General features: G+C 39.5%; 1 protein-coding gene across 5 annotated transcripts in view; it reads left to right on the forward strand.

Annotated features, from left to right (window-relative positions):
* The first annotated feature begins 1,367 nt into the window (after window positions 1–1,367).
* The window catches only part of abcc8 (ATP-binding cassette, sub-family C (CFTR/MRP), member 8), a 56,833-nt gene continuing 42,794 nt past the window's right edge, over window positions 1,368–15,406 (forward strand). For all 5 annotated transcript variants that reach the window (XM_086162631.1, XM_086162627.1, XM_086162633.1 and 2 more), the window contains exons 1-5: window positions 1,368–2,096; window positions 6,944–7,085; window positions 9,754–9,875; window positions 11,410–11,576; window positions 13,951–14,193. In XM_086162631.1, coding sequence (XP_086018757.1) covers window positions 1,949–2,096; window positions 6,944–7,085; window positions 9,754–9,875; window positions 11,410–11,576; window positions 13,951–14,193 — 822 coding nt within the window. In that variant the 5' untranslated portion in view covers window positions 1,368–1,948. The remainder of the gene's footprint in view (window positions 2,097–6,943; window positions 7,086–9,753; window positions 9,876–11,409; window positions 11,577–13,950; window positions 14,194–15,406) is intronic.

A 15,406-nucleotide genomic window follows, 5' to 3' on the forward strand; every position in this document is an offset into this window, starting at 1 on the left:
CCCGCACATAATGTTTATTAAATTCTCCATGATGTCATTTCACTCAAAGGTTTCGGCTTGCAGGGACGTGTGTCTGCTCAGCTACGCAAGTGTGTTCGTCAAGATCTGGAGCTAAAGCAGCTGTCGATTCCTCATCCTCTCTAATCTGTCAATTTTGTTTCTTTTACAAAAATTGTCATCAACCTTCCGTCGTCATCAGATTTGTGTATGTATGTATTCCTGCAGGAATGTCCAATAGCTGAAGAAGAGGTGATGATCCGATGCAAAATGATCTCACCCTTTAGCATTTATTGCCATTTTGAACTTCATTATGATTTTTATCCCACATTTAACACCTCCCAAACTGAGCCATAAACCCTCCTTACAAAGTACAGCTATCTCTTCACACCTTGGCTACATCTGACCAACAACCTGTTCCAGCCAGTGTCATAACTGAGTTATAACTCCCAAAACTTTCCTATATGTGTTGAGAAGTAAATACATTTACCAGGCATTATTCAGGTCCTGACCCCAGAAATAAAGATACCAGAGGCTCAGGACTCCCACTCATACCGGAAATGATCAAAGAATATAAACTGTCAGACTCCAACTTGTGGACGTTCTCTATCGTCTCTAGTACAACTTTCTCTTCCATCCAGATAACCACATTGTTGAAATATGCTGTGCTTTTGTTCTCCTTTGCTACATCGTCCCTCTGTTATTTTTACCAAAACCAATCCATTAATGTGAAACATCGGACGCCCGTTTATGCACAAACACTCACATAAACTGCTCATTACACTGACGCTTATCTCTGTTATAATATGAAGGTCACAAGGTCATGGATTATATTAAAACAGAAATCATTTGAATCACTGAGACACGAGCCAGTCCCTGTTGCTACATGGATTACCGGAATCTGGTCCCGTGTGTGTCTTGCTGATCCTGCTAAGTCAGTCATCTGCCATTGGCTGCAGCTAGAAAAATTTCCCCCACTAGACTGGGCACACTATTCATCTGTCACAGGAATTTCTTACTGGTTTATGTCCATGTTTTGTATGTGAAACCCGTGTCTTCAGTGCCCGGCTCCGTGCTGTGGAAATGAAGAAATCGGTGAAGCGCAGGGGAGTAAATGAATGAGGGAAGGAGTTATGTAACACTTGAAAATGTGTTGTTGGGATTTAGGTTAGCGCGCCGGCTCATGCGTCTCACATATGACGTTTACACTGCTCATTCAGTAGCTCCTCTTCTCCTCCCGTCATCACTCAGTGCTTTCTCCCTCCCTCCCTTCCCCTCTCTCTCTCTCTCTCTCTCTCACACTCCTACCTTTTGTGGCTCAGCCCTTCCAGTTCGCCCGTTCATTCTGCCCCCCTGCTCTCGTCTTCCAAGGTCGAAGAAGCTCCGGTTCTGTGGAGACAGGAATAGCAGGTGCACTGCAGAATGCAGCTGCTGCCTCTCCTGACTGCGCGTGTTGCTGCGTGCGAATCCGAGCGATGCATCTTCGTACATTCCTGGAGAGACGCGCGCCACTGAAGCCTCAGTTTTAGGGGGAATGTCTACAGCCGGCAGGCGGACGGGATGCAGATGTTTTGCAGCAGCATGAGACTGGCGGAGAGGAGCAGGAGCTGATTCCGCCGCTGCACCGGATTGTTCCTCTGGCCCCGCGCTTCTACTCACTCCGTCTGTGTCCCTTTTTTGCCACGAGATCAACATTTTAGGCTGGATTTCAAAGGGAGCAGAAAGGAGGTTTCGTTTGGAGTTAACAGGATCCTCTGAGGCGGACGTTATTTTATTTTATTTTTAAAAAGGCACCATGCTCTGAGAGACATGCATTAAAAAAATTGTCTCATCTTTCCTCCGTCTCTGGTCCTCCCCTCCTCCCCCCCCTCTCCCTCCACCGACAACTCCTGCTACTGCTACTCTTCCTGTCCTTGCTCTGGCCGCTTCCCCGAAGAGTCCTGGTTCCACCATGTCCTTGGCGTTCTGTGGGAACGAGAACAACTCCGTGGCATACAACGTGGACGCGGGGGTTTTGAACAACGGCTGCTTCCTGGATGCTCTCAATGTGGTGCCACACGTCTTCCTCCTTTTCATCACCTTCCCCATCCTATTCATTGGTGAGTGTTGTTTGCAGTGGTGGGGGTTGATCTTTAACCTTCTTTCATCCAACCCCTATGCATCAGCCCCACACACACACACACACACACACACACACACACACACGCACACACACGCACACACGCACACAGGATTAGATAATATGTCAGCGGTCCATACTGATCAGGAGTAAGACTGATGGTCTTGTGACATCTTTCCGTCTCATCTTATTTTGTCACCTTGTTTGCTTTCACCTTTTGCATACCTTTCATACAGTGTTAACTTTTATGTTGACAATGAACGTGTTTGAATGCCTGATTTTTCTCAATCTGCAGCTGCTGGATGTTTAATAATAAACGGTAGAAATATAAAGCAAACATTAAGACCTTGCAAGCAGCTTTCCAACCAAGTGAGTCCCTTTTGATGGAAGGTCCAGGCGGCGTCATGTGACATTCTCTTCCTGGCGGCTTGCCTTTCCTTGCAGTCCAATGTAATCACACACGCTCTGGCTTTATCACCTGCCATCCAATAGCGTTTGCAGTTTCGTGTGTGTGATAACACGTGTATTTTCAAGCAGGGAAAAGCTTTGTCACTACACATTTTCTTCACACAAGCTGTGTGTTCCTGTTGAACTGTGTGTTTGAGGACAGCTGTGAAATCAGTCCATTCTTTCTGAGTTATCCTCAGTTTCAGGTCCGAGTTTCAATTTTCTACCAGACAAAAGATAATACAGTTGGAGGAGAGTTAATGATTTACTAACACATCTAATCACAGACTCTTTCACCATTGATTATTTGTTTTCTTATCGACCAAAATGCTGACTGATGAGGGATACCCCAGATTCCTGAATAATCACAAATATTTTTTCATGTTATCTTGACACTTTGGATAATTAAAATGATCTGTCAACATTTTTTTTTAACTATTTTGGATTTCATAAGGCAAAAACAGTCACAATCCATTGAAACTAATTAATCTGTCCAACAATTCACAACAGATAAAATCAAGGCTTTTCTTCACGTCTTTTCTACAACCAATGACATAATCACTCTTTCCTTAGAGTGTTGGACTGGAAAAGTTGACATTGCACCTTGAAATCCCGAGATGTGAAGACACGAGTGACATTGTCGCTGCAGTGTGTACTATTGCACAGTTGATCCGGGGACAGCAGCTAACAGTGTTGTAACATTTAACTCAGGATGTCCTTCGAGTTCTCACATCACTTCAATGGCTGATTCAGAGTGACAAAGAAATACTTTTACTATATTGCCTCTGAATCACTGAAGGCTCATGTCACAAACTCCTTGCGGGCCTCTGAGGTTGGCTTACTCAGGCCTGCTTGTGTTTCCCATCACAAAAAGTAAACCTGGTTAACCTGCTTTCGGCCACAGACATACCCAACACTGGAAGAAAATGCATGGCCATCTGAAATAAGAAAAGTGTTAAAAAAAATAACCTTATGAGACACACTGGCATTGTCATGTGTTAAGGTGTTATTTCTTGTTTTTAGTTTTATTTAAAACTCGCTGTTGAACTCCAGGCAGCATAGTGGTGAAAGGGGTTAGTGCTCTCGCTCGACGGTGCCAGGGACCTTCTGCTCTTCAGTCTGTTGCGTGGGTTCTCTCTGGATTATACATCTTCCTTTCACAGTTCAAAATCTGTCAAGAGGTTAATTTAGCACTAAATATCTTATAAGTGTGCATGAATGGTTGGATATATTTGTATGTGGACCCGTGATTGATAGTTGACTGGTCCCAATCCTCTCACCTGATAAAATCGAGTTTTGACTCCTTTTGACCCTTTCAGTGGGATAAGAGTTATAAATAATACAAACATGAATAAATGTTTTATCCTGTGCTATGTGTAAATAAAGGTCAGGAAAGCAAACCTTTTACCAGTGGGAAGTGAAAGAGCTGCATTTTCCATTCCCTCAACATTAACAGCTGATCTGCCCTTGAGCAAGATGCCCCTCCCAACTGATCTTTGGGTGCTGCTTGTTAATATTGTGATTGATTAAATAATCAATATCTATAAATATATATAATACGTTAATTATCCACCAATCATCTTTGATCATGTAATACCTACCCACCTATTAAATAACCTATTAAATCTGTATTGCCTGAGAACATAGGGCTTTCTAAATATACTGTACAGTACAGAAGTGTGTCACCATCACGATGCTGACTTTGTTCACCATATTCACTGAGAAACGTAACACAGGCCAACTTCAACGCATAACCCCAATCATTTTCTACAAAAACAATACTTATTTAGAATATAGAGACTTTATCCCGAATGTGAGATGGGTCAACAAAATGTGAATGACTGATGACATTTGAAGATCACAAGAGACAATATCTAGTACACACACTTACTCTTTCAGTAGTGCAAGTCTTAAAAGTTATTGGTATATATGTTTTCATGCATGATCACTTCCAAGTTATAGTGCATTTGTGATTTTTGTAATTGAATTTGAGACCCCCGTTGTAGTCTTACCCTTTTTTATCCCTATTATCCCCTTGTTTCTCTGGAATGAAAGGAAACCCCGGGACCATGTTTTTCCCTCCACGAATATCATTTCATTTTTCAATTTTGATAATGTGCTCGTTTAATTTAAACTACAGAGCCAACTAAAAGGCTTCTTCTGCCGCTGCCAGCAGGTGGAACGAGACGCATAAGGCTTTGAAAACAGATTCTCTTCACCGGGCTTAAGTAGTGACACACTTGCAAATGCCACCCAGTATTTTCATCGTCCTACAATCCTGTCCTCTCCACTGCATATCCTGCAGGATGTGCACGTTGTTTGTTTACTTATTTATGGGGCGGTATTGCCTGCCTCTGTCTGTGCTGTTTTGTTTTTAATGCTCTTATCTGGAGTTTTTTGCAATCATTTGTCTTATTTTTTTGTTTTCCTGCTTTTCCACCCATTGGCAGGCTCTCTTATCCCCCTTGCCAGCGCTGATTGCTCTCACTTGACCTATCAAACTGGGTAAAATATATTGGAATGCACAAAATTGCTAATGATTAAGATGACCATCCAAAACGCTTTCAAAAAATGGTACTCTCAGTACATAGGTAATGGAGCTGAGAGCTGTGCTTTATTCCAGCTCCCCTCTGTGGTTTTGATTTACTGCACTTTCTTCCATGACCTTGTTAGTGGTGACCCGCAGGCGTGTGATCTGACAGAACTTCTTCAGCTACAGTCCTGATTCGACGCTTAATGCTGCACCCTTTCTGGCCCTGCAGCTAAACTCATGAGCCGGCAGACCAAAGAGCTATGCTTGCAAAATGAGGGCAATCCCATGCAAGTGGTGAATACATAAAACGACAACACGTTAACAGGACTCCTCATGGTTCGATGAATCCAGTTCTCTTTTTGTTTCTCTTTAAATGAAAACTCGTCATTTAAAGCCAGCAGGCTTGGTGTTATAGAACAGCTGAACATTGTTCACCATCCATTAAAGTGATGTACTTTTGCTAGTTAATGCTGTGAGTCAGCCTCCTTAAGTGTTGTCACTACTGTTGTGATGCTTCTTTATTGTTCTTCCATACATTCTCTTCGCTTCCAAACAAGCGAACCTGAAAAAGAAACAGAATTCCGATTGTTTCAAAAGTTATATCCTTGTTAGCAAGATCATAGTGTGACCTTGGGTGGTGTCACCTCTCGTGGATGCAGGATACATTCTGCTGGATTAATTCGGCAAATGAAACTACATCTTCATTGTTCTTTGAGTACTAAGAACATATTTTTTGATTATATATCAGGTTGTCGGACTGTTGATGAGCGTCTTTCTCTGAGAGTATCCTTATCTGCTATTGCTCCGGATTGGATATGCGACAATGGAAGGTTTCAGTATCAGCTATACTGTTGTTTAAACTGAATTTAAAGGTACAATTATTGTACACCTATTAATCAAAAGACAAAAGAAGGGTGAAACAACCCCAATATAATAAAAAAAAGAAGAAAAAAGATGTGTAGATCCATGGAAGTTAAAAATGACTGCGGCACTAGTGTCCTCAGGAGGGTCATTCCAGAGTCCAGAACTACCAGAACTCCAAACTGCAGAGGCTTTATTAGATTTGAAGGCAAGCAAGTATAGACTAATATATCTGAAATGTGATAGTGTGATTGTGATTTGCTAAAAAAAAAAAAAAAGATAGTTCATTTGTAAGACCCATATTTTTTGTGTAGATGTAAATGATTGGCTTGAATACATACATAAAAAGGATAAAACAAGCAACATAAAATCTACATGGATGACGCTCCCTTTAAGTGCATATGCGTGTGTCTGTCTGTCTTCATGTGTTAGTGGTGAAAATGTGTTTTCCGGTCATTTCCTTCGCACCTTGAAACAAGCAATCCAAACAACTCATATATGTTATTTAGTGTCATTTAGCTGTCAGGCTCTGGCAAAGTAAGTGAAGAGGTGATAAATGCCAAAGAGGTTTGGAGCCAAAAGAAGCTCTGAAATAAGTGAGTTGGGGGTCAGGAGGTGTCTGGTCTGCAGTGCTTGCCAAGCAGTTGGCAATGTAAGGAAAAGGTAATAAGATAAGATTGCTCATCTAAAAGTACTCACAGTCTCTTCTCTCCTGGCCACAGCCTGGAACCCCTTGAAGGCTCAACATCCTGTGCACCATTTATCATTCATGTAGCTCATAATATCTAAGGTCTCACCTGGAATAGAAACAGCCAGGTCAAAACCCCTCCTTGGCTCATTGTTTAAAACTTAAATAATCTACCGTCATCAACCTGAGAAAGAAAAACAACAAAAAGTTAATTTAAGTCTTGAACAGATGTATTCTTCTGTGTATGAGTGAAGAACCCTTGATATTAAAACCTCCATCTCCTGTTTTCCTGTGTGAGGTTGGGGCAGCCAGAGCTCAAAGGTCCACATTCACCACAGCACCTGGCTCCACTACCCCGGTCACAACCTGCGCTGGCTCCTCACCTTCGTCCTGCTCTTCATCCTTGTCTGCGAAGTTGCAGAGGGCATTGTCTCTGATGGGTATGTATTGCTCCACAAACACCCGGAGTAATGCCCTTCATCCTGTTTGATCTTGAAGCCGATACCATGAGATATTATTTCTGGCAACAATGGCCTCGGACACGTATTTGCAAAGACCTGAAACGATGACACGGTGTTCACCCTTTGGCATCTTTATTGAAATTCAAACAGCATGGCAATAACAGTTCTGCCAATAACTGTGATCCTATAGGAGTCATATCTGTGCAGAGTTTTAATTCTGGACTTGTACTAACAAAACCAGATCATCACTGAGCACAGCTTCGCTGCAGCTAGATAAACTCTCGTCGGACAATTTATCACTATGGTAACCACTGAACTGAGTGTTTTTTTTTTTTTTTTGTAACTTCTGTTTATTTTCTTACTGTAATTGATATATTGCATGATCAAACTGGATTGAAAAAAATATTAACCTGATCTAATTAACTGTTAATCTAATTAACAAAATATGGAAAATACAAGATTCCATATTATTTCAGAGCACGTTTACAAGGGTTCAGGCTTTTAAATTGTCTAATGCTTAAATAAAATCATCATCTTGGCAGACTTTGGTCGGTCTTCAGCTAAATTATATCAAAATTACCTTGTCTGTGTTGTGTCTGAGTTTGGATATTGCAAAATGAAATCATGAATTCAAACCGAATATGTTTTTCAAGGGAGCAGATTGACTGATTTACATTTTTACATCCACATTTTTCAAATGACATAAGCCGAAGTAGAATATGATGATCAAGCATCATAACATTGTTGTTCACTTGTGTGCAGATGATCAAACTGTATCACCATCACCTGTATTTATATTTAGACATGAACCAAAATCAAAGAATTAGTTTTCTACAATGTCAAATATTAATCACAACTGGTATTTTTCAGTCATATCGAAACAAAAACTGTAACAGTGTTCATACCAGATGATGACACATTTATTCGGGTTGTTAGCATAACTAACTATGAACATGTCATTTGAATCTTAACATAAAGATGGAACTCTGATAATAATCTGATTTTTTTTTCCAATCAAACCCTCCACTCTGAAATTTGGAATTTCTTTTGGAAATTTTCCTCCTTTTGTAGGTGTGTAAATATCAGAGCAGACTTGTCAGTAAGAAGAGCTTACAAATAGATACATTCATAAATAAAGAACTGGAGCTCCATCTGCCAATATGGTGAAAAATGATAATGTGAATTTTGGCCCACACTTCTCTCGTAAAACCTTCCTCCCTTACCCCACTCCCACCCAACCTAGTCTGGTGTCATGTCACTGTCAGACATATATTACATGTGTAATAGTGCAGTAAACACAGAGGTTATCTTTGTTGACAGGAGCCAAGTAAACATGCATTAGTGATTGTGGCTAAAGTAAATAAAAGAGCTCTGCATCCCACTTTACTGGCTTTTTCACATCGGCGTCAGGGCTCTGCTGAGGAGCAGGTTTTGTCCTGTGTGCATTTCCGTTCACATGCATATTTTGAAAATGATTAATGATGCACCTGCAAAATATTTTCAGGCCTACCAGATACCAGAGTTTAGAGTCTCACACACTACACTATGCTCAAATAATTCCCAATAATCACACAATCCTAAAAAGGATTAAAATTCTGCGCACCAGGGTTCCTTTTTTTTTTGCTTTTACAAATAGATATGTCTTTTTTGTAAAATAGAATAACAAACCACTGAAAGTGCGTCAATAAATCCTTCACTAGACTAAATCTAATAGTCATTTTGGTTGTTGTTATGTGACTAGTGTTTTCAGACATATGGATCATATCTCAAAAACTGAAAAAGATTAATCAAACCAGGTAACTGGTCCAGTGAAATAAGATTGATATTTGAGGTATGGGATGTTAGTTTTCAGTTTTTACTTTACTGTATCGATGCATTGAACATTCATTCTGACTCAAAAAAATAACTTTTCAGACTATAATGCGCAGGAGGATAGAACTGAGCATATCCAATATACTATTTACTATTTTGGACACAATCTTGTCATTTTTTTGTGAGAAAACATGTTGATTTATGATCCTGTCAGATTACACTCCCTAACTGACTTCATTAGAAAGCTAATTTATATAAATTAACTGTGAATCTGTGGTTAATTTGCCTTGAAAATAATTATGTTTGCATGTTTATTATAATCGTTATATTACCATTGCTGTTTGTTTCTTTTTAAACTGTGTTGTCTCCAAGGCCTAGACAGCATGCAGAACAAGGACAACTACAAAGAGGTGTTGCGGAAAGTCTACTAGATTTTCTTACCAGACAGCCTGTTTGCATTTTAAGCAATAGACACAAAAAAGCTTAGATCAGCCATAAATCAGATCCTTAAAAGTCTCGAAGTAACAATATCAAATGGGTAATGTCACATCTCAAGCTTGATGTATATCACAACATTATAAACTAAATAAAAAAATACATTGCTGTTTTATCAATGTGTCTTATGACTGCGTTTTGAACTTGTGAGAAATGAGAGGCGCGTCATCCTTTTGATAACAAGTGATATATACTGTAGTTCTACAATGGAAATTGTAAAGAAAAGTGGAATTTTAATCAGCGCATTGCACAGCACTTGCTCTTGATATCTGCACACACAAGGAATATCTCTTTTTGTGCTTACTCTCTATCCTCTCTTTTCTCTCCTCACTCTTTGCAGGTTCAGCCAGTCTCTCCATCTTCATCTTTACATGCCTGCGGCTCTGGCTTTTATGGCAGGCATCACCTCCATTGTCTACTACCATAACATAGAGACATCCAACTTCCCCAAACTGCTATTAGGTATAGTATTCTTGAAATATATGTTATATTATATTGCCGCTCGGTTGTCAGCCTTTATACCATGGACATATATATTGTTATTTCAAAGATTGTCTTTTAGAATGTCTATATCCAGTTAATATTTGTAAAAGCATTTTCTAATTGGTCACTGAAAAAGGGACGTCATATTAAATTGAACCTTGTCGCTATTTACATTCGTTTGAAAATCAGACAACAGTGTGAGCTTTGTATGAGTGGATAGGATTATGAAAGAGGGAAATAGAGCCAATGTGACCATTTACAGATGAATAGTTCATTTCCATCTGTGATTAATGGTTCTTGTGTCTGGTGTAATTATAATGCTCTAAACACCCCTATTCATTAAGTGAATGAATATTAGCTAAAAGGTTGGTACGACTGCAATTGATTGTTAGACAAACATGTTTCAAAATATATCCCACCAAGTTATTTTCTTTCATGAATTACTGTGCAATTAAGTGCTTGAAAATAATTTTACATAAGGATTTATCATGGAAAAGAAATAAACCAGCTCATGTGGAAAATCAATGTCATTTTATTTATCACCTCTTACCTTAAGATGCTTCATCTGAACTGTATTTTGAACAGGTTTTCTGCATCACATTCACATTTCTTCTCAACCTTTAAAAAAATAGGCTTTTCTTCCTCTGTTCACATAGCGATGTTTCCTCCTCCTGCGTCACTGACTCATCTTTGTGGACATGTCCCACTGTGCTTCATTCTCAAATCACGTCGGTGAACCACCATAGAGTCTTCGTGTCTCCTTTATCGCTCTCAGTCTCGAGGGGAAAGTGGCAAAGCAGTGCTGGGATTTACAACAGAATGATAATTTAATCCTCTAACCCTGAGACCCATATTTGTATGCGCTTTTTACTGATGCAGATCATCATCTAAAAATCTAGCTATTTAGAATATGTCTGCTTATTTGGTGAGCTTTTTGTGTTAATATACAAGCAATTTGATGTAATCTGAAATAAATCACCTTTAAAAAATAAACAAGCTTTTAGGAACATTCAAAAAATGATCAAACTGCAGCCTGAAATGAAAAATCAATGATGTTGGAAAAGACGAGAACTTACTGTAAAAAGTTGAATAAGTGAAATAAACATGAACTCACATGAAATATAAATTCATTTCAATAGTTGTACACAGTATTTTTATATCATTATTATTACTATTATTATTACAATCATTGATATTTTTGTTTCGTTGCTATTTACATTTTATCACATTTGTTGTATTTAAATGGTGGTGGAAAATTGGAACTGAACATAAAAAACATTCATACATAACAAACATATTACACTGTAGGCCTTATGTGTGTTTAAAGTGTACGGGTACTCCAATTGGATCAAATCTTCTAAAAAATCTGTATATAACAGTATAATCTCACTCAAATCTAGACTCAACCACGAAGGCCATTAAAATCGTTCTCCTGAAAAGTGGCATGGATTTATTCACCTTTTTGGCCTGTGACGTGGATTTTGCCCTTTTTCTATTCCCTGAATCTCCTCAGCCCTGTTGATCTACTGGGTTCTGGCTTTCACCATGAAGACCATCAAGTTTGCCAAATATACAGAGCATGGAATCGGCCCAAGGCAACTACGCTACTGCCTGACGGGCCTGCTGGTGCTGCTGTATGGACTCCTGCTGGCTGTGGAGATCAATGTCATTCTTGGCCGGGTGAGTGTGTTTTCTTATTCTTCTGCAATCTGTGCTATTAGCATTACTGCTCATTTTAATGCTGCTAATATAGGTTGCCTTTCAAACAAAAAGAAACAAAAAAAATCCACTCAAAAATGAACATTGTAATCCACGTATATGTTCCCTTATTTTCTCCCAGATTTATAAAATGTAACCTTTTACTTGTGTCCTGTAAAATGAATTCGATTTGAATGCAAGTTTCTTATTGTGCCGCAATGGATGGCTTTATGGCAGCTAGTGTCAGATTTTATTTTCAGAAAGGGCTCCACAAGATATCAATATTGCATTTCCTTTTTCTTGTTCAATTTTTACATTTCAATTAAGGATACTCAATATCTGTCCTAAGCATTATCGAGGATTTGATGTGTGAGGGGTTGTATGTTTAAAACTAATCCTGTGACCCAGATTAATTAACATTCGCCTCTTCTCGCGTTCCTGGCTGCCTTATCTTCTCTTTACATTTGAGAGCATTTGTCCGTGTTACCATCTACAATGAGCACACGTCTCTTATTGAATGCGATTCCCCTTGGGGAAAACGGCTAAATGATTTTTTTGCCCATGCTCTGTTGCACCTGGTTGGCTGAAGCAAATTCGTAAGGGATCGCAGCTGTGCGCTTTTTTACATTTGCAACTCAACAGCTATCAGATGGATAAACAATGAAATTCTGATCTCGGTGGGGATAAAGGAAGTGATCACCTGACATTTTCTCCTGATATTTGAGGTTCTGAGAGAGAGACTAATGTGCATTTATATAGCCAATCCACTGGTATTCTACGTTCTCTTTAGTTTAAATAAAACTTGTAAAAATATTCTAGGCATACTTTGGCGCAATGTTAGTCTAGAATAATCTCTTCAGTGACATTTGTAATTCATTTTGAAATCTACATGGCAACATGATGATGATTATCATCATAACATTTACCTTAACAGGGCTTACAAGATGTTTCCATTAATAGTCTATGTTTGGATTGTTGCTCAAGGAAATTTAACCTACAGGCTTTTACTTTGATTCTATAAAGCTAATCACGTTCCTTTCTCATCAACAAATGTCACATCCCAGAAAAAATCAAGCGGCCCGCCTCTGTTTATTTCAGTCTAATCACTTTTGTTCTGCTAGATAAGTCCCAGCTCTTTTGTAGTTTAATCAAATGAAAGTGGAGCATCCATATGAAATGATTTGCTGAAATTTAGCAGTAGCTTCACTGATCGCATGTAAAACCATTATTAATACACAACAAATACAATATATTGTTTATTCTAAATATTAGGGATCACAATATGTTGCATTGTGGTGTATCATTAATTTCTTTGGCATTAAAAAAAGAGATGTTTTTTTTTGTTGTTTTTTTTTGAGGATATAGAGATATATGAGTGGTGAAGTGGTCAAGCGCCCAATTTTGTGGCGTATGAATGTTCTCCCTGTGCCTGAGCAGGTTTCCGCCGGATTCTCCGCTTTCCTCCCACCGTCCAAAAACATGGACTGGAGACTCTTAAATGGCAGATGTATTAATAAGACAGTGAATGGTTGTTTTTCTATACGTGGCCCTGCGATTGATGAACAACCGGTCCAGGGTTTATCCTGTCTCTCACCCAATGGCAGCTGGGATAGCTGGGACTCCAGCATCCCCCGCGTCTCTAAGTGTAGGATAAACTGTAGATAATGATGCATTGATGGATAATTGTGTGTCTCTATACGCGTCTCGGCAATGGACTGACTACCAGTCACCTCTAGGCTAGTGACAGCTGGGAACCAGGACCCTGGCAACCTTGAGTGGAGGACAAGCGGTATAGATAATGAATAGATATATAGATATATAGATTCTATTGGCAGTGATATCAGTTTTCTTCTAGAAAGTCAGCTTGTTTTGATAGCATGCTGATGGGGTGGCAGGAGGTAGAACCGAACGGTCCTGGTTGGATTCCCGCCTCCTCCTAGTGTGTCAAAGTGTTGTTGAGCGAGACACTGAACCCAAACTTCTCTCCTGGCGCTGGTGGACGACAGCCTACTGCTCATGGTTCATCCATGATGGGTTAATTGCAGAGAATGAATTTCCCCTCAGGGATTCAAAATGATAAATTATTAAAACATCAGTTGGGTTAAAATCACAACTAAACAGTAAAACACACTGCCAATAAATTTCCTTTGAGAGAGCCGCCCTAAAACAGGCTGGAAAAGTCACAAGTGACCCCTTTTACCTTTTTTCCCTTCTCGATGCACCTTGTAAAAATGTTGACCGTTGCCCGTCCAGCATTCTTTTTTTGACAAGCCTTAATTTTCAGGTCCTCGCAGAGACAGAGGTAAAAAAAAAAACAAAACATCACATCTCGTTTTTGTCCTTCCTTCTTCCACAGCGCTACATGTGTTTCACCAATCCGACTGAAGTGAAACCCCCGGAGGATCTTCAGGATCTAGGCGTTCGATTTCTGCAGCCTTTTGTCAACCTGTTGTCCAAAGCCACCTACTGGTGGATGAACACCTTCATTACCTCGGCACACCGACGACCCATTGACCTCAAGGTCATTGGAAAATTACCCATAGCGATGCGAGCCCTCACCAACTACATGAAGCTGCGGAAGGCCTTTGAGGACCAAAAGGTCAGAAGCTCTGCTTCACTTCATTAACCTCCTCTCAGTACTTTTCTTGTTTTCACTTTACTTGCAAACTAAAAAGAAAGTATTTGACGTCAGGGACTGTTCATCTCAAGATAAATCTTTATCAGAACAATTCATCCCCAGAATCACACAGAATAATTTCCTATGAAATGCTTTAAATTAGGGATTAGATTGTTGTTAAAAGAAAATACTTCCTCATGAAACTGCCTTCATGAAGCACTGACCATTCATTCTGAAAAGGTTTAAAAAGAGTTCTTGACGGTGACCTTTTCTATATCCTTCTTTTTTTTTTTTTTTTTTTTGGCAAATGATTGAGATTTTCTGAATTCAGTAACAAACACCAAAACAAAATTTAAGTGTCTCAGGAGGACTCTGAGATATCATAAACACACAAGAGTATTCTCAAGTCAAGTCTTTGAAAAGAATTGCTTGAAAAGATTGAAGAGATTGAAAAGAATGCTTCTAACTTGAATCTTGATCAAAATCACAGTAGACATAATCTACTCCAACTCCAACTATATCATTAATATTTAAATTAATTAGTGACGAAAAAGTCTGGTTAGTGAAAGTCTTCAAGATCAAGTGATTAAGTGATGTGGGAATTTCTTTTTTTTTTCCACACAGCTGTGTTCTGGGATGACTCAGAACCGGCTGATGTGGGACTGTTTAACTCAACTCAGACGTCACAGTCATGAAAACCCAATCACTGTAAACCAAATGTTGCTGTCTACGTCAATAAGTGTACTCTCTCGCCCTTTGTTCTGCACCTTATTCCAACTCTTCATTTAAAAAATTAAAAGACAGGACAGAGTCTGCCATTGGAAAACTGGAATAATTAGAAGACGTGACAAATGCTGTAATGTCCTGCGTTCTTTGCAGTCATTATCTACCACCTAAGTCTTGCTTTTAATCGTAAGAAACCCCTCTGGCAAACATGTGACGATACGCTCGAGCTGAGACAACCCTGGGCAGCCACGGGTTTAGAAATGGAACCATCTATTCAACATGACATGCCATTCGGTGTGTCATTGCTCTCATCCATTTGGGCCACCGATGATGAACCTTGACTGCCAAAGTTATAGACCAGGGGTGTCGAACTCATTTTCAGCGAGGGCCACATCAGCATCATAGTTGACCTCAGAGGGCAACATGGAACTGTAACAGTCGAAGTGGAACTACGTTGAACGTAAAATGA

Source organism: Fistularia commersonii, chromosome 17, assembly GCF_037954325.1.
Source record: "Fistularia commersonii isolate RoL2024-O1a breed Wild chromosome 17, RoL_Fcom_v1.0, whole genome shotgun sequence".
NCBI lineage: Eukaryota > Metazoa > Chordata > Actinopteri > Syngnathiformes > Fistulariidae > Fistularia > Fistularia commersonii.